Source organism: Macaca nemestrina, chromosome 10 (genome assembly GCF_043159975.1).
Source record: "Macaca nemestrina isolate mMacNem1 chromosome 10, mMacNem.hap1, whole genome shotgun sequence".
Lineage (NCBI taxonomy): Eukaryota > Metazoa > Chordata > Mammalia > Primates > Cercopithecidae > Macaca > Macaca nemestrina.
Genome location: NC_092134.1, coordinates 60,745,896 through 60,771,235, shown reverse-complemented (window position 1 = coordinate 60,771,235; position 25,340 = coordinate 60,745,896). Strand labels below are relative to the sequence as shown.

Below are 25,340 nucleotides of genomic sequence, written 5' to 3'. Positions count from 1 at the left end.
ATCCTTTCCACATTGCTTATTTTTGTAAACTTTGTTAAAGATCAGATGGCTGTAGGTGTGCAACTTTATTTCTGTGATCTCTAATCTGTTCCATTGGTCTGTGTATCTGTTTTTGTACCATTACCATGGTGTTTTGGCTTACTTACTTATATTTGGTCTTATAGTATAGTTTGAAGTTGGGTAATGTGATGCCTCTGGCTTTGTTCTTTTTGCTTATGATTTATTTGGCTATTTGGGCTCCTTTTTGGTTTCATATGAATTTTAGAATTTTTTTTTTCTAATTCTGTGAAAAATGATGTTGGTAGTTTTATAGGAATTGAGTTGAATCTGTAGATTGCTTTGGACAACATGGTCATTTTAATGATATTGGTTCTTCCAATGCATGAACATGGAATGTTTTTCCATTTGTTTGTGTCATCTATGACTTATTTCAGCAGTGTTTTATTGTTCTCCTTGTAGAGATCTTTCACCTTATTGGCTAGAGGTATTTTAATTTTTGTGTGGCTATTGTAAATGAGGTTGCATTCTTGATCTGGCTCTCAGCTTGAATGTCATTGGTGTATAGAAATACTATGGGGTTGTATTCATTCATTTTGTTTTCTAAAACTTTACTGAAGTTGTTTGTTATTTCCAGGAGTCTTCTGGCAGAGTCTTTAAGTTGAAGCTAATGCTCGTTTACTATTTTGAAAAATTCTAGGACCCTTCAGGATTACACTAAATTTACTTTTCCTGTGCTTTATATATGAAACAACAAAGCTTGGATGACAACAATCTATTTACAGAATGGTTTGCTGAATATTTTAAGCCTACCGTTGAGATCTACTGCTCAGGAAAAACTATTTCTTTCAAAACTACTGACAATGCACCTAGTCACCCAAGAGCTCTGATACAGTTGTACCAGCAGATTAATGTTGTGTTCATGCTTGCTAACACAATATCCATTCTACAATCTGTAGATCAAGGAATAATTTTAACTTTTAAGTCTTATTATTTTAAAATACATTTTATATGTATATGGCTACCACAGATAGTGATTCGTTTGATGGATCTGAGCAAAGTCAATTGAAAACCTTCTGGAGAAGATCTATCATTCCAGATGCCTTTAAGAACGTTTATGATTTATGGGATGAGGTCAAATTATCACCATAAACAGGAGTTTGGAAGAAGTTGATTCCAACTCTCTGGGATGACTTTGATGGGTTTAAGACTTCAGTGGAAAAAGTCACTACAGATGTGGTAGAAATAGCAAGAGAAATAGAATCAGAAGCGTAGACTGAGTATGTTGCTCAATTGCTACAATCTCAGGATAAAACTTTATAAGAAATGTTGAATTGCTTCTTATGGATGAGCAAAGAAAGTGGTTTCTTGAAATGTCATCAACTACTGGTGAAGATACTGTGAACTTTGTTAAAATGACAACTAAGGATTAAAACATTATATAAACTTACTTGCTATTCCATAAAACTTGCTTGATAAAGTATGATTTGAGAGGATTAACTCCAATTTTGAAATTAGTTCTACTGTGGGTAAAATGTTATCAAACAACATCTTACACTACAAAGACGTCTTCCATGAAAGAGTCAATCAATACAGCAAACTTGATTGTTGCCTTATTTTACGAAATCGTCACAGGCACACCAACCTTCAGCAATCACCACTATTATTCAGCAAGCCACTGTACCAACAAAAAGATTATGGATTACTAAAGCCTTAGATGATTGGCAGCTTTTTTCTTAGCTCATTTTTAATTAATGTGTGTACATTCTTTCTTTAGACATAAGGCTATTGCACACTAACTAGATTATGGTACAATGTAAATGTAATTTTTATATACACTGGAAAACCAAACAAAAATGTGACTTGCTTTCTTATAATACTTGCTTTATTGCAGTATTCTGAAACTGAACTTACCATATCTCTGTACGTGGTAACCCTCAATTTTGATGTAATTGGGTACATGAAGTCTGGTTGTGTCCTCAGGATTAAAATAAAATTTATTTGGTGAAGAACAAGCTGAATTCTTTATAGATACTAATTGAATATCCTATCAGAGCTTCATGAGAGTGCTGGCCTCCACACATCCTTCTGAAGGACCATTTTTTGTTTGTTCTGCTTTGATTTTTAAGGACATTTAAAAAGTTGAAGGGAGAGAAACACACTTACTTCCATTTCTCTGATTTCCCAACATCCATATCTAATAACCACCCCAGCAAGGAAGGAAAAAGAAAACATAGGGTTGAAAACTCCATGTGCGTGTGTGTGTGTGAGAGAGAGAGAGAGAGACAGAGACAGACACAACTCCAAACACTAAAAGTAAAGAACTACTGAAAAACATTGTGAATTGTGGATGAAAATGCAGAAGGATTCTGAGAAAATATGAAAAAATTACAGATCCTCTATAAGACAGAGAAATCTACAAAAATAAGACACATCCCTGAAGGGACTGCCTTATTTGGAATAATGAAATCTGGAGGTATGGTGGGTTACACTGATAAATCTTTCTCCACATGGAAGAGCAGGAAGCAAATTTAGGCCTGAAAGAGAAGACATGCAAAAGTACCATTTTTGCAAGAAGCAGGGGGCAGAAGTGGTGGGCTGGAGAAGAAATATATATGGCAATTGGCTTGGCAACCATTAATTGAGACAGCTGGAAAAAAAACAATTAAATTCTAAATCACCACAATGAGAACCTGCAATATACAGGGTTGAACTGTGAATCACACAGCTCTCCAGCATATTCTGAAATGGGACTATGGAGCAGAAATATGCCCTAAACAGATGGAACCACTAATTTGATTAGAACCATGTCTGAAATAACAACTCTAAATGTAAACTGCTATTCCTTCAATCTATTCCCCACAATTGCCCTTTAGCCACAATCCAGTAGCAACTACTTCTACTGGATAGGACTTGCCCCTTCAACTATGAATGATATTTAAACATAAACCAGACTGAAATCCTTAGAACTGTAGAAAAATACCAAAAGAAGGATAGTTAGCAATAGCCATAACAACAGAACTATAACACCAAGCAGAAGTTTCAAATATACCCATCTATGTGAGTTCAAAGAGTTCAGATAAAGAAATAAGGCTTCTCTGAGGCGAGTTTGAAAAAAACATGCAAAAGAATAAAGAAGAGATAAGGAAACAAAAAGAATGAAAAAGATCTGACATTGCAGGAAAGAAAGCCACGTTAGAAGCAGTAAAAAAATTTTATAGGTTCAGGGGAAATCATTGTCAGGTGAAATGGAGAATAAGCTTGAGATAGTTGACATAAATGAAATGGAAAAAGCAATGAAAGTCATAATGTAACAAGAGGTATCCTGTGTGTTGGCAGGTGTGTGTGGTGTGTGTTGGTGTGCTGGTGTGTCTATATTAGATATTTATGAAAGCAAAGGAAAAGAAGTATGAAGATATAGACAGAGTAAACTTTCTTATTATAACAGTGTAAGTGTGGGCCAGGCACTGTGGCTCACGCCTGTAATCCCAGCACTTTGGGAGGCTGAGGTAGGCGGATCACGAGGTCAGGAGATCGAGACCATCCTGGCTAACACGGTGAAACCCCGTCTTTACTAAAAATACGAAAAATTATCTGGGCTTGGTGGTGGGCGCCTGTAGTCCCAGCTACTCGGGAGGCTGGGGTAGGAGAATGGCATGAACCCAGGAGGCAGAGTTTGCAGTGAGCCGAGATCGTGCCCCTGCACTCAGGCCTGGGTAACAGAGTGAGACTCTGACTCAAAAAACAAAACAAAACAAAACAAAACAAACAAAAAAAAATGTAAGTGTACAGAAAGGGCACCCTGTGTTTTAGGAAAGAAATCTCACCCAAAGGGATTAACATTGAGACACATCATAGTGACTAAACTGAGCTTTAAAGATTAAACAAGGCAAGTTAGCTAGAAAGTAGAAAATTCAGGCAGGCTGAGATTTCTATAAGCAAAGATAATCCAGCAGCTAGAATACAAAGTATTATATGTAATCAAGTTATCCTTTGGCTACTAAAGGATATGGTGAGTCTTGAATTTACTTACACATGGAATCAAAGGTAAAGAAACAGGACAATGAAGGTTACAAAATAGAAGGTAAATCTGTAAACTAGGAAAATTTAGAAGTAATTTAACAAATAAAAATTCAGAGGGGATAAAAAACAGGTGGTATAAAGTGTACGTGTGCTTATTTCCTCATCTTTCTTAGCAGAGACTCAGAAGATACAGATTAAACAAACTACAGACAAATCCATAGAAAAAATATTCCTTTAAGGTATTTTAATTGAGATGAAATTCTCTTTGAAATAATCAAGCAGCAAGTGTAAGGTTTTTATTTTTTAAGGGCATTTTAGTCATAGGGGATGTACCAGTTTCTGTCATTTTCTCTAAAACTATCAATTTTGAAAAAGATTTTATCACTTTATCATCTTTTCTCCTAGGTTTCTGCTTCTTAATATTAAACATGTGATTCTTGAGAAAATTATTGTTGTGTTAGCATTGTATATTAAACAATAATAATAATGACTGTTATTAAATTAAGGTTCCAGAATTTTCTTCTTGTATCAGTGGTTCTCTTACAGCAGAGAAATTTCTAACTCAATTTTATACTCTTTCAGTTTTAATAATATTGTTGAACTATATGTGATCATTATAGTAAAATATAAAATATTCTTTAATATAATTCTTATTTAAAAAGTGTCACTTTATTTTGCACTCACATTTTGGAATAATATTAATATATATCCTTGTTCTGAATTAACTAGCACTTTTTTGCTATTGTTTTGTATCTTCATTGATGTTTCAACTTTAGAAAATTACTTCTTACAAGTGTTAATGAGGGGTAAATTTTCAGACAGTAAGCAAGGACTTAACTATGAGACTGTTATTAAAATTAATGAGTGTCACTGTTAGAACATGGTAAATCTATACCATTAATGTCTTCTAATTGTTAATCATCATTAAGGAGTTAGAACATCATTATCATTACTTTTTCTATGTTTTATTTGAACATTATCACCATTAAAGAAAATCAAGGCAAAGTTACAGTCATATTTCTGAGCTGGAGATCCAAGAGTAATTAAATATTTCTAGATGAATAGTGTTTTTTGAATTTTGTGACACTGGAAGTTGCAACTAAAATTGAGAAATTTGATAAATAGGTAGCTATCAGAAGCAACTGTCTTCCCTATAACCTCTGTCCCTGGATGTTTTGAAAACTATAAGTTAATGTCCCAAAGGACAAAAAGTATCAGTTATTATATTATATAGATGTTAGATGATTTCAAAAAGGTTTCAATATATTTTAATTCTAAGTATTAAAAATTTCCTTAAATAAATCCAAAACACTTTGTGGGTTCAAATTTTAAAATAAATTGTTAGCATTTTTTCTATGTCACCATTTACATTATACTCTTTGTGGATCAGTGTATTTTTTTAGCTTTGCCCTTTATTTCTTTCAGTTACTATTTAGTACCCTTGAGGGAGAGCAAAGTACCAAAAATCTAAGATTCCTGCTTCCTGAAAGATGGTTTCAAGTGTGCACAACTATCTTTTTGAAGATATTAAACCATTTTCTATACAATGAATTATATATTTGAAGTCCTTTTTCTGTCTCACTAGTAATAAAACATATTTTTTCTTTCCACACTTCATCTGAAATAGCATTGAGGGTTTTTAACTCTAATTTGGAATACAGCATAATATTCTGAGAGGCAGGAAAAGATCACTTTAAATCATAAAGAATTAGATTAGATATTTCATTTCTCTGTAAGTAAAAATGGATATTTTACTAAGATTAGAGAATGTGAAAATGCATGGCACACATAGAAGTTGTGTCCTTCTCTATCCATTTTCTATTATTCATTATTGCTTGAAATAGTTTCTTTGACATGCTTTAATATCTTTTTGCAGCTGTAATTCAATGTAAGAGAAATATGAATGACTGTGTATTATTGTTACTAAATGAAAAAAGCCTTTTTTCCTTTGATGCAATAGATAAATGTTTAAAGACAAACAAATAAAATGCCTTTCTTATGTTGTACAATCTACATGAGACAGATGATAGGATATTTCTCTAACTGATGGCTGAGTAAATCACTTCATTTTCATTGTTTCCACAGTGTTGACCAACATGCTGCCAGTCTAGCTTCCCAATTCCGATTTAAACACATGATTCAGAATGACTTTGGAGGGTTGTGATACTCATGAATTTATGGGGCACTTGTATGTGGGATTCTCATCACTGTACAGCAACCCTGTCGTTTTTGTGACAGAGACTGTTTGACTGGTTTCGGATTTATGATGGAAATAATTCAGAACAGAGTAATAATTTTCCCTTGGCAATTACACTACCATTTGGTACTTTGTCCCTAAGGGGAAAATGAATGTGCTGGGATCTGTACATGAGTTTATTAGCTCAATGTAGGGAACAAATCAAGGTCAGAGTACAGATGCACGGCACGTGATGCTGAATTCTAGTTCTAGTTCTTCAGTCCTAAGGCTGCCACCTTTGTGTGGCACTTTACAGTTTACAAAATACTCTTCCATTTCTTGTCTTTTAACTCATGATGGCACTAGAAGGTAAATATCGTTTCCCCCATTGTATAAAGGAAGAAACTGAGACTAAAATGGTCGCCTTTCTTGAAGTTTGTTATTCAGCAAATATTCTTAAGCATACGCCATATGAAGGCTTTATGATACATGCTGGGGATACAGAGATAAATAAGATTTTGACTCTGCTTTGTTTTCTAACTATTTATTGTGAAGAATTTCAAATGTGCACACACACTGGAAAAAGAGTGTAATGAAGCTGCTGTATCAATCATTTTGCATCAACAATTGTTTACTCATGGTCAATCTTATTTCATCCATGTCCCCATCCAACCTTTTATACTATTTTGAAGCAAATTCCACACTTCAAATTAATTTATTTAAATAATTTTCACTGTGTATCTCTAATAATTATTATTGTTTTTAAACATGACCATCTAAAAATGAACATCCCTTTAGTAATATCAACTATCCAGGAAGTGTCCAAATTTCCAACAGTCTCATAAATGCCATATTGTTTTCACAGTTTGCTTGAGTTAGGATCTAAATGATTTTACTTCTCAGTGACTAGTTAATATCTTTTCAGTTTAAAACTATTTATTTTTCATTTTAATTAAAAAACAATTTCCTTCCCAACTATTTAGTGAGGAAAGTTGTTTTTCCTATTCAACTTTCCACAGTCTGGATTTTGCTGATTGCATCCCCACTGTGCACTTTTATGTGTTCCTCTGTCCCCTCTTTTCACTGTAAATTGGTAACTGGATCTAGAGGCTTGATCCAGTACAGGTTTAAATTTTAGGCAAAATTACTTCAGAGTTGATTCCATATGCACACATAACATAAATAATTGTCTGTCTTTTTGTGATATTCACAATGGTTGCTGTCCAATGTCTAAATCTGTTAATTCACTGGGTGTTGCAAAATGCTGTTTCCTTCATTCATGGTTTGTTTGGTTTTTTTTGTTTTGTTTTGTTTTGTTTTGTTTTTATGTGTAAATGGAATAGGTTTTCAAAAAGAAACTTGCTGTTGTTTACTATTTGGTAACCAGTGATACAGTTTCTTTTTTTAAAAAAAGTCAGAATAAATGCTTGATGGTTTTCTTTATTTTTCAGTTTCAAAACTAATGAGCCAGTTCTCTAGCGTGCCCTATAGTGACCAATTATTTTGTTTTGGTTTGTCTTTAAGTTTTGTTTTGACCTTATGAATTTAAGTCTATCAGATAGATTTCAAGTCATAGCAGTTTTATTCTTAATGACACTCAAAAATGGTCTAACTTTGGCCAGGAGGTTCTTTAAGTGGGTTGCAGAGCACAGATTCAATGGGTTGCTATCACTTTGCTCTTGGTAGAGTCCCTCTGTCTTTTTTGGCTGCTCTTTTAAAGCCTTTCAAAGCCTTTCCAAGCCTTTTCTCTTTTTAAAGCCATCATTCCCTTTAGCATCACTAGGTTACACTCTTAAAAGTGTTTCTATTTTTCCTTCAAAAATGTACCATTTTTCGGAGTGTTGTATTGTCTTCCTGCTTAATTATTAAACTTTGTGTCAGTCTAAAATTTCAACCTTAGCCCTACATTTAAAAAATTATAAAAGGCTCCTATATGTATTGATACCTGCATGTATGAGCTAGAGCTGTACTTGGTTTTGAGATTTAGTTTTGAAATATTTAATTGAGATGGGCTATCTTTGGGTTTCTTTTCAGGCCCAAAAGTCAGCCCTACAGTTTTGTAGAGGATGCGATTACTCCCATGCACCATATGCCATTATTTGAGTCCTTCACCCTTTCCTTCTCAGGCAAAGTATAGAACCTGAAACCACTTTCCATAGCCTTAATTCTTGCCTTTCCTATAAAACCTTGAGATAGAAAGTATTTCTTTGTTTGAAGCGTTTTTTCTTATGTAAATTAAATATACTTTATGTCATTACGTCCCCTTTTTTGGGGGACCACATCCTGGTACTCTATTTGTTTACCTGTGTCAACAATATTTCTGAAAGCAAAGTGTTATTGTAATGCATGCTGTTCATGGTAGGTATAGTACTGGTAACTGAATCAGCCTCTGTAGGCCAGTGTCTGGGCTAAGAGTGTTCTCTGATTTATGTAGACTGGATGAAATACTAAAGGAATCCAGGGAATGGGCTCAGTGGTTAAGAACATGGCTTTGGGTAATGTGGCCAAAAAATGGCCAAAGGCTAAAAGGAGTATTTATGAGTCACTAAGACCTCCATTTTAATGTCATCCATGAACCAAACTTCTCCCTCCATCCCCATTTATTGTTATGCTTTTCTCATAAGACCTCCATGGATTATTCCCACTTGATATCCCCTATAATTTTCTCTCGTATTTTCTTTTACTAGAACATGGTAAAGAGAATAAAAAATTACCACCAGTTCTTTTTGGAATAGTGGCAAGAATATCATGGGCATGGTGTAGGAAGACTGGGTTCAAATTCCAGCTCTCCCCTTATTTGCAATATGACCCTAGGGAGGTTAGAAAACTTTTTTGAGCCTCAATTTTGATCTGTGGAATGGGGATGGTAATACTGCCAACCTGAGAAGATATTTTCACATACACAGAACTCTAAAGCAATGTTGGCTATCACAGTGCCTGTCTGATCTATGTAAGGCTGTCTGCTCCTTTGTCTGGGATCATTTGCTGCTTTACAAAGACTGAAAACATGTACTCAGAGATTTTCCAAGAAACACATGTTTAGCTTAATAATTCTAATTTGGGTATTCTATCCAAAGAAAATCATTCAGAACATGTAAAAGTATTATGTACAAAGATGTTCTTAGACCTGTTATTTACAATATAAAACATGTATATAACCACAATATTTGACAATAGTGAACTACACTAATCTTCTCAACAGAATGTTGTTAGAACCAATCCAAAGGTAATTATGAAGAATTTGAATAACATGCAAAAAATTTTTTGAGTACTGATTTTATTTCCTGCTCTTTTCTTTCTTTATTTTTTTTAACTTTTATTTTAGGGTCGGGGGTACATGTGCAAGTTTGTCATATAGGTAAATTGCGAGTCATAGGGATTTGGTTTACAGATTATTTTGTCATGCAGGTAATAAGCATAGTACCTGATAGGTAGTTTTTCAATCTTCACCCTCCTCCCTCCCTCCACAATAAGTTAAATATATAAACTTCTTTGTGTAATATATAAAAGACAAAACTTTTGACATACATATCAGACTAGAGAAGACAAAGTCAGTTCTCTTTAAGTTGTTTGGTTTGAGTTATGTTTTTACTCTTTTCTAGTTTCCTGTTATTCACAGATTTCTCCAAAAAGCAGCCATATAGGAAGTTAGAAGCTTCACTGATTTATGGACCTTTAGGTTAAAGATTGGATGTCCTGATGGCAGTAGACTCAACCTCTGAAAAATTCAGTTGGAATTTTTTATTCTTTTTACTCCCATGTGGCCCCTTTAGAGCACTGAAAAACTTCACTGCTCAGTAAGCAGAATTCCATACTAGCTTTAAGAGTTGCTTTTTCCATGGAAATCATAATCTCTGTGGATTTTTTTTATTCATTTCCGGCAGTAGTCTGTATTTAAATCCTAGGCTAATTCTGCTAATTAACCCAAAGTGGAATATACACCTTCCTGTACATAAAGAACATATTATTTTAAAGTGGATTCATTATTGAAATTATTTATCAGTGACCTTCCCTATGTTTTCTAATGCTGCTTTTAACATTTAAACAATAAAAAATGTGTGGATAAGTTTTGTAATTTTTTTTCTGATATTTTCATAAGAAACTTTCTAAAACAAACGTCATGCATGGTCTGTCTTTAAAACTCATATTCTCTGTTTTTATGTCATTCATTTCACTCACTAGGTATATATTTTTCTCATGTAAGCATAGTCCGTATAGTGAGACAAGACCAACTGGGAAATCATATTTCACATCCTTCTCATCTTGAAAGACCACGTGGCACATTTGAGTTTGCTCCCCGTAGCAGCCAGAGTCACCCTTATAAAGTATAAATCAGATCGTGTCATTTCCCAGCTCAAAAACTTGCGGTGGCTTTCCATCACACGTAGAAAAACAATCTGAGCTCCCACTGTGCAGCAAAAACTTCGGGTGCCTGCATGTGTGTATATGCACCTGGGTCTGCGCTAGGTCTCTGCAGGGGCAGAAGCAGGAACCACAGGTGGACTGCCTTCCCCCATGGAGTCACCTTCTAAGCGCATGAGAATGAGAACATCACCATGGTGCAGGGCATCTGACTTTCAGAAAATGTAACTGATGGAAGAAAGCAACTCCCATCCTCTAATTTAATGTCGCAGCAGTGTTCTGCTGTTTGTGGTGCATCAGTTTTTTCATGAAGATTTAAAAAGAAGAGTACCTGAGGAACTGGCATTGGAGCATGCTAAAATAAAGAGTCTGAAAATCAGAACTAATTAAAGCAAGGTAAAGAACCGGACCAACCAAGAGAGGGCCACTGCCAATGAGCTTTGCTTCAGAGAGTCTATCTAGTGAGGAGGAAGGCTGTAAGGCAAAGCACCTGGCTAAGCACCTGTAAGAGAAAGACCTAGTGGCAAAACAGCAGGATACATTTTACAAGGAGCAGCTGGCTAGACTGGAGAAGAGGAGCTGAGTTCCACAAAGTCACCACTGAGCAATATCAGAAAGCTGCCAAAGAGATGGAAGTAAAGTTCAGTGGCATGAGTTTTGTCCTATCTGTGCTGATCTGCAGGCCAGAATTCTTCAGTGTTGTCAAGAGAGCACACACCAGACCCTCAGTGGTTTTGCAGTAGCTAACCTGTAAGTGTGCTGTGTTCATCATGCCAAACAGGACATGATTGAGAAGAGATGATAATATCAACTTCTGGAACAAGCAAATCTCCTTCAACGTTAATTCTAGAGGTAGAACTTTTTTTTCCTAGCAAGAAATTAACCCATTTAAAGAGAATACCATTAAAGAGAAGCACCAGAGGGTGAATTCTGACAAATTATGTCACATTTTGATCAGTAATGATTTGAAAAGACAGCCTTCTTGACCTTTTTGCACTTTCTACTTCTACTGGCCATAAAAACTTTCTCTTCTAATCAAGCTCCTTCATTTCATGAACCTTCGCTCTAACAAAGCTAGGGGTGAGGGTGAAGCTAAGTTATTGATAATTGGAGTGTAAAGAAGAGAGGGAAAAAACCTAGATCTTAGGAAAAGAGTGCTGTGTGAGATTATCTAGGCTGTGGCATATTGGTTTTCTCCTTTGACTGTATAAGAGTTCTTTCACTTTAACTTCTTATGATGATCATGCTAGTAAGAGACAAAAAGGAAGGAAAATTTACCTCTTGTTAGAATAATGTTTATGATTACAAGTGAAATAAGGCATTTAAAAAATCAGTATAAAGGCAACCTTAAGCTTTTACAATCTCTTCTCTATCATGAATACTGACATCTTTTCTTCATTCACTATTAATAACAAATACATTTTCTGATGGACAAAAGAGAAAAACAACCCAAAGCCCTTATTATTTCAGGTTTTTCATGCTCTGGTTACCGCTGACCTCTGCAACTTCATACCCTGACCTTTTTCCTCAGCTAACTCCACGCCAGCTACAAAGGCCCTCTGTTATTCCTTCAACATCCCAGTCTGTTCCTGTCTCAAGACCTTAGAATTTGCTGTTTCCTCAGTCAGTATTCTCCTCCCACCAAACTTGCTGTTTCCTCAGTCAGAATAATTCTCTCACCAGAATCGATCAACCTGTTCTCTCACTTCATGCAGGTGACACGTTCCCTAACCACCCTATTTAAACCACTCCCCTCTAATTCTTCTTTCCCTAACCCTGCTTGCTTTCCCTTCATATCATCTGGGACCACATTATGTATGTATTTGTGTATTAAGTCTAATGTGATAAATTCCATGAAAGTGGCATGCAAGCCAGATGTGAATGGAAGGAAGGAAGAAAGCAGTTAACCCTAATTCAAAGACGTATTTTGAGAGGTTGCCTCATCGGGTAGAACCAGCAGGAGCTTTCTTGTCAGTCCTGGGTTTGAATTCTAGCCCTGCTACTCGTTAGCCACGTGAGGTTGGCAAGGGGCATATTTTCTGAAACTTTAGCTTCTTTCTCTAAAAACAATGGGCATAATAGTACTGATATTGATGCTTAGTATAACTATTCTAAAGGATAGTAGACTGAAATAAATTTAGACCATCTTTTCGTAATATCATAACTGGTATACATTAATTCCTCAATACATGATAACTTGAAATTATTAAGTGGATAGTTTCCTAAACAATAGTTGACTTGGGCCTTAAAACTAAGGTTTTTTTTCTCTTTTTGACCAAATAACTGACATCTGTTAATTCTTCCAATTAATGGTCAAACATTGACCCTATTTCTCGACACTATTAAGTACCCAATGGACTCTGTTTTAAGATGATGGTTGATTTCTTATGATATTATGTTTGGAAATACAGAAGAAAGCATGTGTAGAGAAGAAATGCTGGATGCAATGATGGTGGTAGTGAGACTACATAAATTACAAAATAAATGTTTCCTGGATGTCTTATTTTTAATTTTTAAATGTTTACTGAAGAAGGAACTCTAGAAATCATGTTGTTTACCCTTGCCAATTTTCTGACTAGGAGAAAGAGATTTCTAAGCCTTCCATCAATTTATTTAAATGAATGGCATAAATAACACGATTGCTTCTAGGAAAGTAATTTGCTAATCAGAGAAAAATAAAGTAGAGATGTTTGTATAATGCCTCTACATGCTCACTGGCTGTAAAGCTATTTTATTTTGGTATAGACTCGCTAATGTAAAGCTGTTATCTAGATACCTGTGGCCTTCTTGTCTTCTATATGTGTTATCATTAATAAAATAGATGAGAAAAAATACTGTCAATATCACCCTAATAAAATTCTCTCATCCTGCTGTTTTTTAACCTTCAAAAACGCTTAATTAAAAATATGGTTATGTTTAAGTTTTATAGTATCTTTGGCAAGTGCTCCTGTTTTTAAAAGCTATGACATTATTGACATAATTTAATTTGGTTTAAGGACCATTTATTGAGTACCTATTCTGTGCTGGGTTCTGCATTAGGCTGTGGGGATAAAAAGATCGGTGGAGCATATTTCATTTTCTGAAAGAGCTAAGGCCAGTGAGTAAGATAACACTGTGAGAAAATAATGACTAACGTCCCGATAATTATTATGAATAGAGGTGTTCTCAAAGTGTTAGTTGAACCCAGAAAAAAGGTGCCTAAGTCAAGTTTGGGATCAGGCTTTCTGGAAGAGAAGGAGCAGAAGGAGGAGGGGCTCTGAGATCTCTTCTCTGTGCACCTTTTCACGTTACTAATTGTGTTAGGCCATTCTTGTAATGCTATAAAGAAATATGTGAGACTGTGTAATTTATAAGAAAAGAGGTTTAATTGGCTCACAATTTTGCAGGATGTAAAGGAAGCATAGTCCTGGTGTCTGGGGAGGCCTCAGGAAACTTCTACTCATGGTTGAAAGTGAAGTAGGAGCAGACATATCATCTGACAAAAGTAGGAGCAAGAGAGAGAGAGTCAGGGGGAGGCATCATATACTTTTAAATGACCAGATCTCATGAGAACTCAGCATCAGGAAGACAGCACCAATCCATGAAGGCGGATCTGCCTCACGATCCAAACACCTCCCACCAGGCCCCACTTCCAGCATTGGGAATTGCAATTCAACATGAGATTTGGGCGGGGACAAATGTTCATACTATATCACTAATTTTATGGGGCTACAAATTAATAACTTCCTTTTACATCTCTTCAGACAATTAAGCAATGGCTGAATGATATCTTTTTTTTCTCTCTAGAAACTGATCAAATGAGCTGTTGGTTGACAGAGATACTTCCCCTGTGTTTTTCCCCTTTTATTCTATGGTACATCAAGAACTATTGGGATTTCCAATCTGTACCATAAGGTTTTCCCACAAAGAGCGTATAAAGCCTTTTAATAATGAATAATGAAAAATAACAGATAAATCCTACTAAATTTTTTAATTAAGCATTTCAGCAACTACTTTAAAAATCTGTGCCCTAAGGGACAGTGAAAGTATCTTCAGCAAGCATTGTGAAATATGTAGGAGACTGTTTTTGGGCTTTAAATGAATATTCAGTTAATATTCATTTATTAGAGTATGATGTAGAGTATCAAGAGTAGAGTATGATGCTCCAAAGAATCTGAGAATTGTGTTTTATTTGTATTTCTCTAAGTTTCAAGCCCAGAAATCAATTGCCTTTAAAGAAAACTCACAGTTAAATAGGTTATTTTCTATACAAGCCACCCATCTCAGTAAGATTCAGGGGTTAACATTCAAAGGAATTCAGAATGGTTTTTAAAAAGCAATTTTGGATCTTAGGTGGAAACAAAGCCAGTTAAGGTCAGAGCATTTCAATATCAGCTAACATAGTCTTGTTTTAATCTCTTTCTTATAAAATACATTATCTAGTGCACTTAAAAATATATTTTATTTCAAGCGCTTATAAATTGGAGGAGGAGGAGGGAAAGATATATGTGTGTGTGTAGCAAGGGATGGGAGGAGCAGCTGTCTAGCTGCATATGGACAATCTTTTATTTATTTTTGTAACATTCCTCATTTGCTTCTTTCTCATTGTCTTTTCTTTGATTCCCAAATCATTTCTTATGCTCATCCTCACTCCAATAGTAGGGGAGAAAGGTATAATCTACAACCTCTTCCTAAAATATTAATAGGACACACTTAATTATATATGAAATACATACAATATGTATTCTTTAAATTTGCTATTTTTAATTTTTGTTAGCAATATTTCCCTGTGGTGATGCAAATTTAGGGAAACTGCATTTCACCATCAGAACCCTAAGTGTGCTGCCTACTGGGCCGATTACAGTGAGCTAATGTCGTGTTTCATTCACTGGATTCCACATACTTTCCTATATTGATTGCACTATCAGTAGTAGTAATCACAGATACCATTACCAGCCAATTACACAAACACGCATCTGAGCTAGGTAACCTATACTCCAACATTATCTCTTACAGTTCTTAATTTTGTAATGAAGCTGATCAGCCTCTTTTCCAATTAAGTGTACCTACATATTGTGATGTCATGGGCTTAAATGCAAGTATATTAAATTATGTAGTTGGTAATTACATATGTTGGTACCACAACAGAAGGAGGGCAATTTGAGTATAATCTGTTTCTTATTCTATTCGAGGTCGACATTAAAGAAGGTTAACTGCTGTTAAAAAAAAATTGACCCCAAACACATTTGGTAAGATAAAATGGAAATTATTTCTGCTCACATAACTGGAGTGTGTGTGAGAATTGATATAGTCATGCAGTCATCCAGGGACCCAGGCAGGTTTTTGATATATTCAATACAAGACTGTCAAGGTCACCTGGAAGGTTCACTTAAGGAGAAAGAACATAGAATACCTAATGGGAGATGTCTAAGGACAATCCAGGCAGAGAGGCACATTCATATTCTATTGGCTAGATCACAGTCTCATGACCACACCTAAGTACCAGGAGAACTGCGAAGTATAGTTCATTCAAAGAAGAAGAGAAGAGCATGGATCTGGGTGAGCAGTTAGAGATTCCTGCCAAAAGGACTCACAACAGAACTTGCTCCATTTCTCTGTTTAATGAGTGGTTTTCCTTACTTGCCTTTCCATTACTTGGAACTTTTATCAAGTTTGCTTTGCTTTTTTTTTTCACACAATGCCAGATGTCTTATAAAACCTAGATCCACGTCTTGTCTCCTAGACTTGTACATATTAAGCAACTAAAGAATGGAGAATATAAAATTACAAAGTATTTTTCAAATTGTTAAATAGTTAAATTGTACCCATATTATTACAATTGTTTTTCAGTAGATTAAATTGTAGATATATAGGTTAGATTAAAAGCTTTTCTGTACCATAATGGGTGTCTCTTAGTTCCATCCTTTTATAGACAAAGAATGTGAGCATTGGAGAGATAAATTATTTGCCTAATTGTACAAGTGTGGTAGTAGTCAGATTCAGGCTCTTTCTCAAATCTGAGTTTCTTTCCATAACATTATTTGTCATCGTTTTTATTTGTAGGCAAATTCCCTACAAAGTATGAATCATTAAATAATGTCTATACATTTTTAGAGATGAAATAAAACACAATAAATTATAATTGACATAAAGCTATCATGTCCAAATTTATGGGAAATGAGATTCAAGCAACTTTCCAAACTTATTTGAAGTTTTATAATAAGTTAGCTACTTACTAAAAGTTTTTTAAAATAATACATTACTTTTCTTATTTAACAAAATAATAATGGCTTCTAAATAAATCTTCAACTTTAACATTATACAATCCATGGCATGTATAAAGAGAAGGTGAATATTTAATCACCACACTAATTAATATTTAGAATTAAAAGTTAGAGAGAAACAAATTACAAAATCTGAACTACTGGAAGCTACATTTCTTTTAAGGACATAATCTAAAATATTATTTTAATAAAAATTGTATTACATTTTCAGGGAGTGGAACAAACCTGTGAAATCAAAATTTAAGTTATTATTGGGATGTTGTCCTGGCTAAAATATAGTTGCTTATTTAATTATTGTTGCCATAGCCTAATTTCATGCTATTTCTACAAAAATGTATAAAATGGAATTTGCACAGGAAAAAAGTGGCACTAATCTAGGTATACTGTAAATTATAAATTTTCAGATTTTTAAATTATGTGAAATTTGAAGTTTGCTCACTATTTTATTTATGTGAATTATGAACCTGTGATCTTGTACTATGGTTGATCTTGTACTATGGTTGAATCAAAATCGTTAGCGTGTCACACATTCTTTTGTTTTAATTAAAAGAAAACTGCAGCACCCTCTTCAGAATTGGTTTTTATTATGAACATTATAAGCACAATTATAAGCTAATATTCATCCGTAGGGTAATTTTTGCATGTGACATTGAATGAAGACTGAATAATATGGAAAAATTATTTTAACTGAAGATGAAAAGGGCTCTGTTTCCTCCCTGTCCACTTTCCACCATGCACAAATACAAAGGTCCATCTAATTTTGTTATGTTACAAAAGAACAGTGTGAAATGTAGATAAGCAGGACAACCAGGCTTTCTAGCTTTCATAGTTCCCTCTTCCCTATGTTAACAGTCTGCATTCAGTTGATTTGTCTTAGTCTGTTTGGGCTGTTATAACAAAATACCTTACACTGGGTAATTTAGGAACAACAGAAATTTTTGTTCATGGTTCTGGAGGCCAGGGAATCCAAGATCAAGTTCCAGCAGATGAGAGCTTGCTTCAGAGATTGTGCCTTCTTGCTGCACACACCCTGAAAAGAAGAGTCAAGAAAACACATTGGAACCTCTTTAATAAGGGCACTAATCCCATTCCTGAAAGTAGAGCCCTCATGACCTCATCACTTCCAAAGGCCCTACCTCTTAATCCTGTCACAATGGATATTAGGTTCCAACACATACATTTTAGGGAAATATCAACATTCAAACCATAGCAAATATCAATGCTGAAAAATTCCACCAAAATACATAATGTCACTATATGCAGTGAAGACATCAAGGCTAAGACCATCTTTTAGTGTATTGTGGACTCTCATTTATAGTGCTTTGATTTTGCTAGAATATTACATATAGTCCACTGGAAAAAAGAGATATATAGTTCTTTTTGGCTTCTTTTCTTGATACGGCCTCTTATACTATAGACAATATGTATTAAGATAATTTTTCAAAGGTACAATTTAGTATTTTCTAAGGAAACTGATATTGGTTCTCAAGGTGACACATTTTATTTTGAAAGGAAAATAATAGAAGAAAAGAGCTATTCTCGGCCAGGTGCAGTGGCTCGCGCCTGTAATCCCAGCACTTTGGGAGGCTGAGGTGGGCAGATCACGAGATCAGGAGATCGAGACCATCCTGGCTAACACTGTGAAGCCCTGTCTTTACTAAAAATACAAAAAAATTAGCCGGGTGTGGTGGCAGGCACCTGTAGTCCCAGTTACTCAGGAGGCTGAGGCAGGAGAATGGCGTGAACCCGGGAGGCGGAGCTTGCAGTGAGCCGAGATGGCACTACTGCACTCCAGCCTGGGTGACAGAGCGAGACTCCATCTCAGGAAAAAAAAAAAAAAAAAAAAAAAAAAAAAAAAAAGCTATTCCTTTAACATTTTTATAATTTGGACTTTATTAAAATCTAGCTCAGATTTTCATCAGTGTTATAGAAAGCAACTTTAAAAAAAGGTTTGAAAAACATGCTAATATTGTAATCTAACAAACACTCAGAACTGCAAATTGACACTTTAATTTGATGATCTTTTAAAAAACAATGTGTATTAAATTTCATTACCCTGAGCTAAATGACAAGTAAAGACAATATATGGAGAAACTGAAATTGCATTTCAGTAATCAATTATTTTCAATTGCTTGTTAACCTCTGAAGAGTTTCTGTGAAGGAACATATCTAGGCTTAGTCTTGCTTATATTCCACAATTGCTTGCTGTTAAAAAAATATGCATTCTGATGTTTTTGTATTCATAAATTTTTAACTGTCCAACTCTGCATATATTAAGGTGGCACTGGCATCCTAAGTATGACTATATTTTAAAAGTAATTTTATTTTTATAGCACTGAATATGCTTTCTTTATACTATGATGAATCTTGCTTTTCTGTCTTTTATTTGCGTAAAAATCTTCGTTTGTGCATCATCATGTATCTATTTTTTTTAACTGTAGGGCCGGCTATTTGCCTCAGAATATTCCTCTGGAGATTATCAGATACCTGTCTGAGGAGAAGGATTTTCTTCCATGGCATGCTGCCAGCCGAGCTCTTTATCCACTAGATAAATTACTGGACCGCATGGAAAACTACAACGTTTTCAATGTAAAAAGATATAATTTTTCTTTCTAATTTTTAGAAGATACACTATTTTATTCTTTTTCTACTATTATGTATGCAACTGATCCCAAGTTATTTTAGTTTGTTCTTCTAGTTTGTGCTATCCTGATTTTTGTCCTAATTGTCTATGCAACACAGATGATAATTATTTGAAGAAGAAATTTAATACAAAAGCTACCTTTTGCTCTGACCTAAAAGTGTCAATTAAGCTTAAATGCTCCAGAATTAAAGAAGAAATATACATGGCAAAGTTTTAAAGTTCAAACTTACTTTCCAAGAGTTAGAGGGCTCTGTGTTCACAAAGGACTTAACCTGGGTGGAAAGATCCCAAAGATCTTAACAGAATATAGGCATTTTCAGTAAAGATTCTTAGTCATTATTTTTATCCAAAAGGGCATAGTGAATTCAATTCACTGCCTTAATTAACAAGGATAAGATCAACATTGAGGCAAAAGCCCATTCATAATTGGGTCCAAGGGGATACAGGAAAGCAAACAACAGATAATCTTAATAGACAAGAAGACATGACAAACATTCCAAATTGTTACCTGACCAGATTTTCTGAACTCAAAACCTAGTAAACCAAAATTACACTGCTCATGCCACCTAATCTGATTTAATAATTATTTTCAATAATATTAGGATTAAGTACGGCTCATGAGCCTTTTGATTCTTAAATTTCTTACCATTGTGCCTTCCGTGATCTTTGAACACTATTTGTTTTCCTTTAGTTAGTGTAAGAGACTGCTCTGTGTTTTATAAAATTATCTTATTTTTTATATCATACTGACTATACTAATTAACATACACATTTGGGATTACTGAAAAGTGGATTCCTGTGACATGAAATCTTTTAATTGGAGCCATCTGATTTCTGATGGCCATCAGAATTCCTTCCTTTTTATTTTTACTTTAAACCTACAGAAAATAAACTGTTTAATGATTTTTTAATGGGAATAATTACATTCATTGTTAGTTTTGTCTAAGCCCTTAGAACAGACATGCAAATAAATGGGCTGTTATAGTTATGATATGATTTTTTACCTGCTAGAGAAATATTGCACATTAATTTCTCCCTAACACAAAAACACTGCGATATTAAATCTTTGTAAAAGTAAAATATATTTTTGAATATATTTGTACATTAGAATAGTGTATCATGTCAGATTCTTTGTTTTCAGTAAACAGTTTAGAATTGTTTTCATTGTAATTTCAATGTTTGTATTCCTTTGGCAAAATTTAAGAACCACATTAAAGTGAGGGAGAGCCAACCTGGGCAACATGGTGAAACCCCATCTCTACAAAAAAAAAAATAAATAAATAAATAAATACAAAAATTAACTGGGTGTAGTGGCTTGTGCCTGTAGTCACAGCTACTCCTGAGGCTGAGGTGGGAGGATGGCTTGAATCTGGGAGGTGGAGGATGCAGTGAGCCGTGATTGTTGCCACTGCACTCCAGCCAGGGCAACAGAGTGGAGACCCTGTCTAAAATAAAACAAAAAATAGCGAGGGAGAGCATGCCTTACCTTGATACTGATACCTAAATATGTCATTAGCTGAATGAATTGTTGACTTTGAAATACCATTATAATTACACTGAAGAGTTCTGTGTATCTCAGCTTCATCAATACTAGGCTATTGGTTGGGCCAACATAGTAGTTTTGCATTAAATATGCCCTGTTGATATAAAATGCATAAATAATAGATGTCCATTTTCATATAGCATATCTATATACATTTGTACATATGTACACATAGGTGTTATCAATATTATTTATTTTCCTCATTTTGTTACAAAAGTCATCATCTAAAATATTTACTCATGCAAATTAGTGATTTAATAGGAAGAAGAGTAGACTTGTACCATTCCAATAGCATTTTATCCCTATTTTCTATATATGAAATATTACATTGAATAAAATTAGAACATTACTGTACTTATAATTTTACTGATATTTGAAAGTAGGTACATTTTAAGAATATTTTAATTTTATTATAGAATTTTAATTATTAGTATATAGAAGTTTTAAACTGACCTTATGTTTATTTATTCTATACCCCATTTAGGAATATATTTTAAAGCAAGTTGCAACAACGTATATCAAGCTTGGGTGGCCGAAAAATAATTTTAATGGATCTCTTGTTCAAGCATCCTACCAACATGAGTACTGTTTTATTTTCTTATCCTCTTCTTTTCCCGTAGAACTGTAAAATAATGTACTACTAGTGCCATTGTGACTTTAGCAGCATGAGACAATCTTCCTTTCATTCTTCATCTTACATTTCGCTTTCCCAAGAGGACTGCCGCTGGGTAGCACAGTTTCCATTGCCTGATCCTGAGAACAAAGACGTTTCCTTGCTGTGTTTTAATTTAAGATCTACCTTTACTGGTGATATTGAGATCGGAACCCATGCCTCTCACTGGAGTACTGTCAAACTTTTAGTATGTTTAACTTCCACTCTGCCTAAGTGACTTTTATTCAGCAGCATAGGATTTCCAGATCTAAAAACCATTCCTATGTTAATAATCTATCTACTATTTAGGGAATGAATTTCTCTAACTTTCTTTTTAATTTGTTTCCCTTTTGATGATATCTAGAGAACTACGTAGAGAAGTTATAATGCTGGCCTGCAGTTTTGGCAACAAGCACTGTCACCAACAGGCATCAACTCTTATTTCAGATTGGATTTCCAGCAACAGGAACAGGTAAATTGAGCCAAATCCTATATTTCTGATATTATTCAATAGTGCTTTCAGATTCTCAGTGGATGCATTTCATTTACCAACTGGAGAAAAAGAAGACAAGGAAAAACAAAAGCATGCAGCAACATTTTGTATCAGGTTCACAGCTTCCAAGGCAATAGTGTGAAAGTCACAATACAGGTATCTTTGAAATGTTTCATTGAGTTAATGCTAACTTTATTAATTTAGATCTTTATTTTTAAATATATATATAAGTTGTCACCTTATTTCAAGTTTTGAAAGCTCTGCTATCTCATGAGAACAAAATAATGAAATTCAATCCAGACTCTTTCAGGTTCTTTATAAAGGTTGTGGTATTTATTCATAAAACAATTACCAGCATATGTCATAAACAAAGTAGCATAACAAATGTTAATATTAAAAACTAAAAATAAAAGGTTACGAAAAAAAGATCTTTCTTTTTTCAGTGACCCTTGACAATGACCTTAAACTTGTATCTTATCTTAGAATTTTGCCATATAGTATTTGAATATATGAGGTTAAAGTTGTTTAATTAAATTACTTTTGAGGAAAAAATACTCTGCCAAATGTCACTTGCTAATGAAAGGAATACTAAACATAAACATAATCAAAGATTATTAGTATTATGCCTACAGTATTTTAAGTCTTCTTAAGGTATCTATATATTTTCAAGGGTATTAATGTACTATTTCTTTTTACACTTTGGACAACTGATATCCATTCCTCTCCAGTTTCTGGCCCCCATAACTAGAGTCTTTCCTCCTAAAAGGAAGAGAAGGTAGGGGTTGATTTGTACAGATGATGCTATCTTATTTGCAATAGCAGGGTTGTTCCTGATATGCGTGTGAGGGATGATCCCATGGGCAACAAAGAAAGACACTTGTTCTGGATAAACTTAAGAGAACTGCAGTCAGAATAACCTACTTATTAATAATTGGTATTTGTCTTGTTAAGAGCTATTTAGGTTTAGATTTTTTTTTTTTTTTTACTATACTTTAAGTTCTAGGGTACATGTGGATGATGTGCAGGTTTGTTACATATGTATACTTGTGCCATGTTGGCGTGCTGCACCCATTAACTCATCAGCACCCATCAACTCGTCATTTACATCAGGTATAACTCCCAGTGCAATCCTCCCCTCTCCCCACTCCCCATGATAGGCCCTGGTGTATATGTTCCCCTTCCCGAGTCCAAGTGATCTCATTGTTCAGTTCCCACCTATGAGTGAGAACATGCGGTGTTTGGTTTTCTGTTCTTGTGATAGTTTGCTGAGAATGATGGTTTCCAGCTGCATCCATGTCCCTACAAAGGACACAAACTCATCCATTATTATGGCTGCATAGAATTCCATGGTGTATATGTGCCACATTTTCTTAATGCAGTCTGTCACTGATGGACATTTGGGTTGATTCCAAGTCTTTGCTATTGTGAATAGTGCCGCAATAAACATACGTGTGCATGTGTCTTTATAGCAGCATGATTTATAATCTTTTGGGTATATACCCAGTAATGGGATGGCTGGGTCATATGAAACTTCTAGTTCTAGATCCTTGAGGCATCGCCATACTGTTTTCCACAATGGTGTAACTAGTTTACAATCCCACCAACAGTGTAAAAGTGTTCCTATTTCTCCACATCCTCTCCAGCACCTGTTGTTTCCTGACTTTTTAATGATCGCCATTCTAACTGGTGTGAGATGGTATCTCATTGTGGTTTTGATTTGCATTTCTCTGATGGCCAGTGATGATGAGCATTTTTTCATGTGTCTGTTGGCTGTATGAATGTCTTCTTTTGAGAACTGTCTGTTCATATCCTTTGTCCACTTTTCGATGGGGTTGTTTGTTTTTTTCTTGTAAATTTGTTTGAGTTCTTTGTAGGTTCTGGATATTAGCCCTTTGTCAGATGAGTAGATTGCAAAAATTTTCTCCCATTCTGTAGGTTGCCTGTTCACTCTGATGGTAGTTTCTTTTGCTGTGCAGAAGCTCTTTAGTTTAATGAGATCCCATTTGTCAATTTTGGCTTTTGTTGCCATTGCTTTCGGTGTTTTCGACATGAAGTCCTTGCCCATGCCTCTGTCCTGAATGGTATTACCTAGGTTTTCTTCTAGGGTTTTTATGGTATTAGGTCTAACATTTAAGTCTCTAATCCATCTTGAATTAATTTTCATATAAGGAGTAAGGAAAGGATCCAGTTACAGCTTTCTACTTATGGCTAGCCAATTTTCCCAGCACCATTTATTAAATAGGGAATCCTTTCCCCATTTCTTGTTTTTCTCAGGTTTGTCAAAGATCAGATCGCTGTAGATGTGTGGTATTATTTCTGAGGACTCTGTTCTGTTCCATTGGTCTATATCTCTGTTTTGGTACCAGTCCCATGCTGTTTTGGTTACTGTAGCCTTGTAGTATAGTTTGAAGTCAGGTAGCGTGATGCCTCCAGCTTTGTTCTTTTGACTTAGGATTGTCTTGGCAATGCAGGATATTTTTGGTTCCATATGAACTTTAAAGCAGTTTTTTTCCACTTCTGTGAAGAAACTCATTGGTAGCTTGATGGGGATGGCATTGAATCTATAAATCAACTTGGGCAGTATGGCCATTTTCACGATATTGATTCTTCCTATCCATGAGCATGGTACGTTCTTCCATTTGTTTGTGTCCTCTTTTATTTCACTGAGCAGTGGTTTGTAGTTCTCCTTGAAGACGTCCTTTACATCCCTTGTAAGTTGGATTCCTAGGTATTTTATTCTCTTTGAAGCAATTGTGAATGGAAGTTCGTTCATGATTTGGCTCTCTGTTTGTCTGTTACTGGTGTATAAGAATGCTTGTGATTTTTGCACATTAATTTTGTATCCTGAGACTTTGCTGAAGTTTCTTATCAGCTTAAGGAGATTTTGGGCTGAGACAATGGGGTTTTCTAAATACACAATCATGTCATCTGCAAAGAGGGACAATTTGACTTCTTCTTTTCCTAACTGAATACCATTGATTTCTTTCTCTTGCCTGATTGCCCTAGCCAGAACTTCCAACACTATGTTGAATAGGAGTGGTGAGAGAGGACATCGCTGTCTTGTGCCAGTTTTCAAAGGGAATTTTTCCAGTTGTTGCCCATTCAGTATGATAGTGGCTGTGGGTTTGTCATAAATAGCTCTTATGATTTAGAGATACGTTCCATCAATACCGAATTTATTGAGAGT

General features: G+C 34.8%; 1 protein-coding gene across 4 annotated transcripts in view; it reads left to right on the top strand.

Annotated features, from left to right (window-relative positions):
* LOC105473361 (thyrotropin releasing hormone degrading enzyme) overlaps nt 1-25,340 on the top strand; it is a 428,124-nt gene that overhangs the window by 348,400 nt on the left and 54,384 nt on the right. For all 4 annotated transcript variants that reach the window (XM_011727150.3, XM_011727148.3, XM_011727149.3 and 1 more), the window contains exons 13-15: nt 19,263-19,410; nt 21,493-21,590; nt 22,025-22,132. In XM_011727150.3, coding sequence (XP_011725452.1) covers nt 19,263-19,410; nt 21,493-21,590; nt 22,025-22,132 — 354 coding nt within the window. The remainder of the gene's footprint in view (nt 1-19,262; nt 19,411-21,492; nt 21,591-22,024; nt 22,133-25,340) is intronic.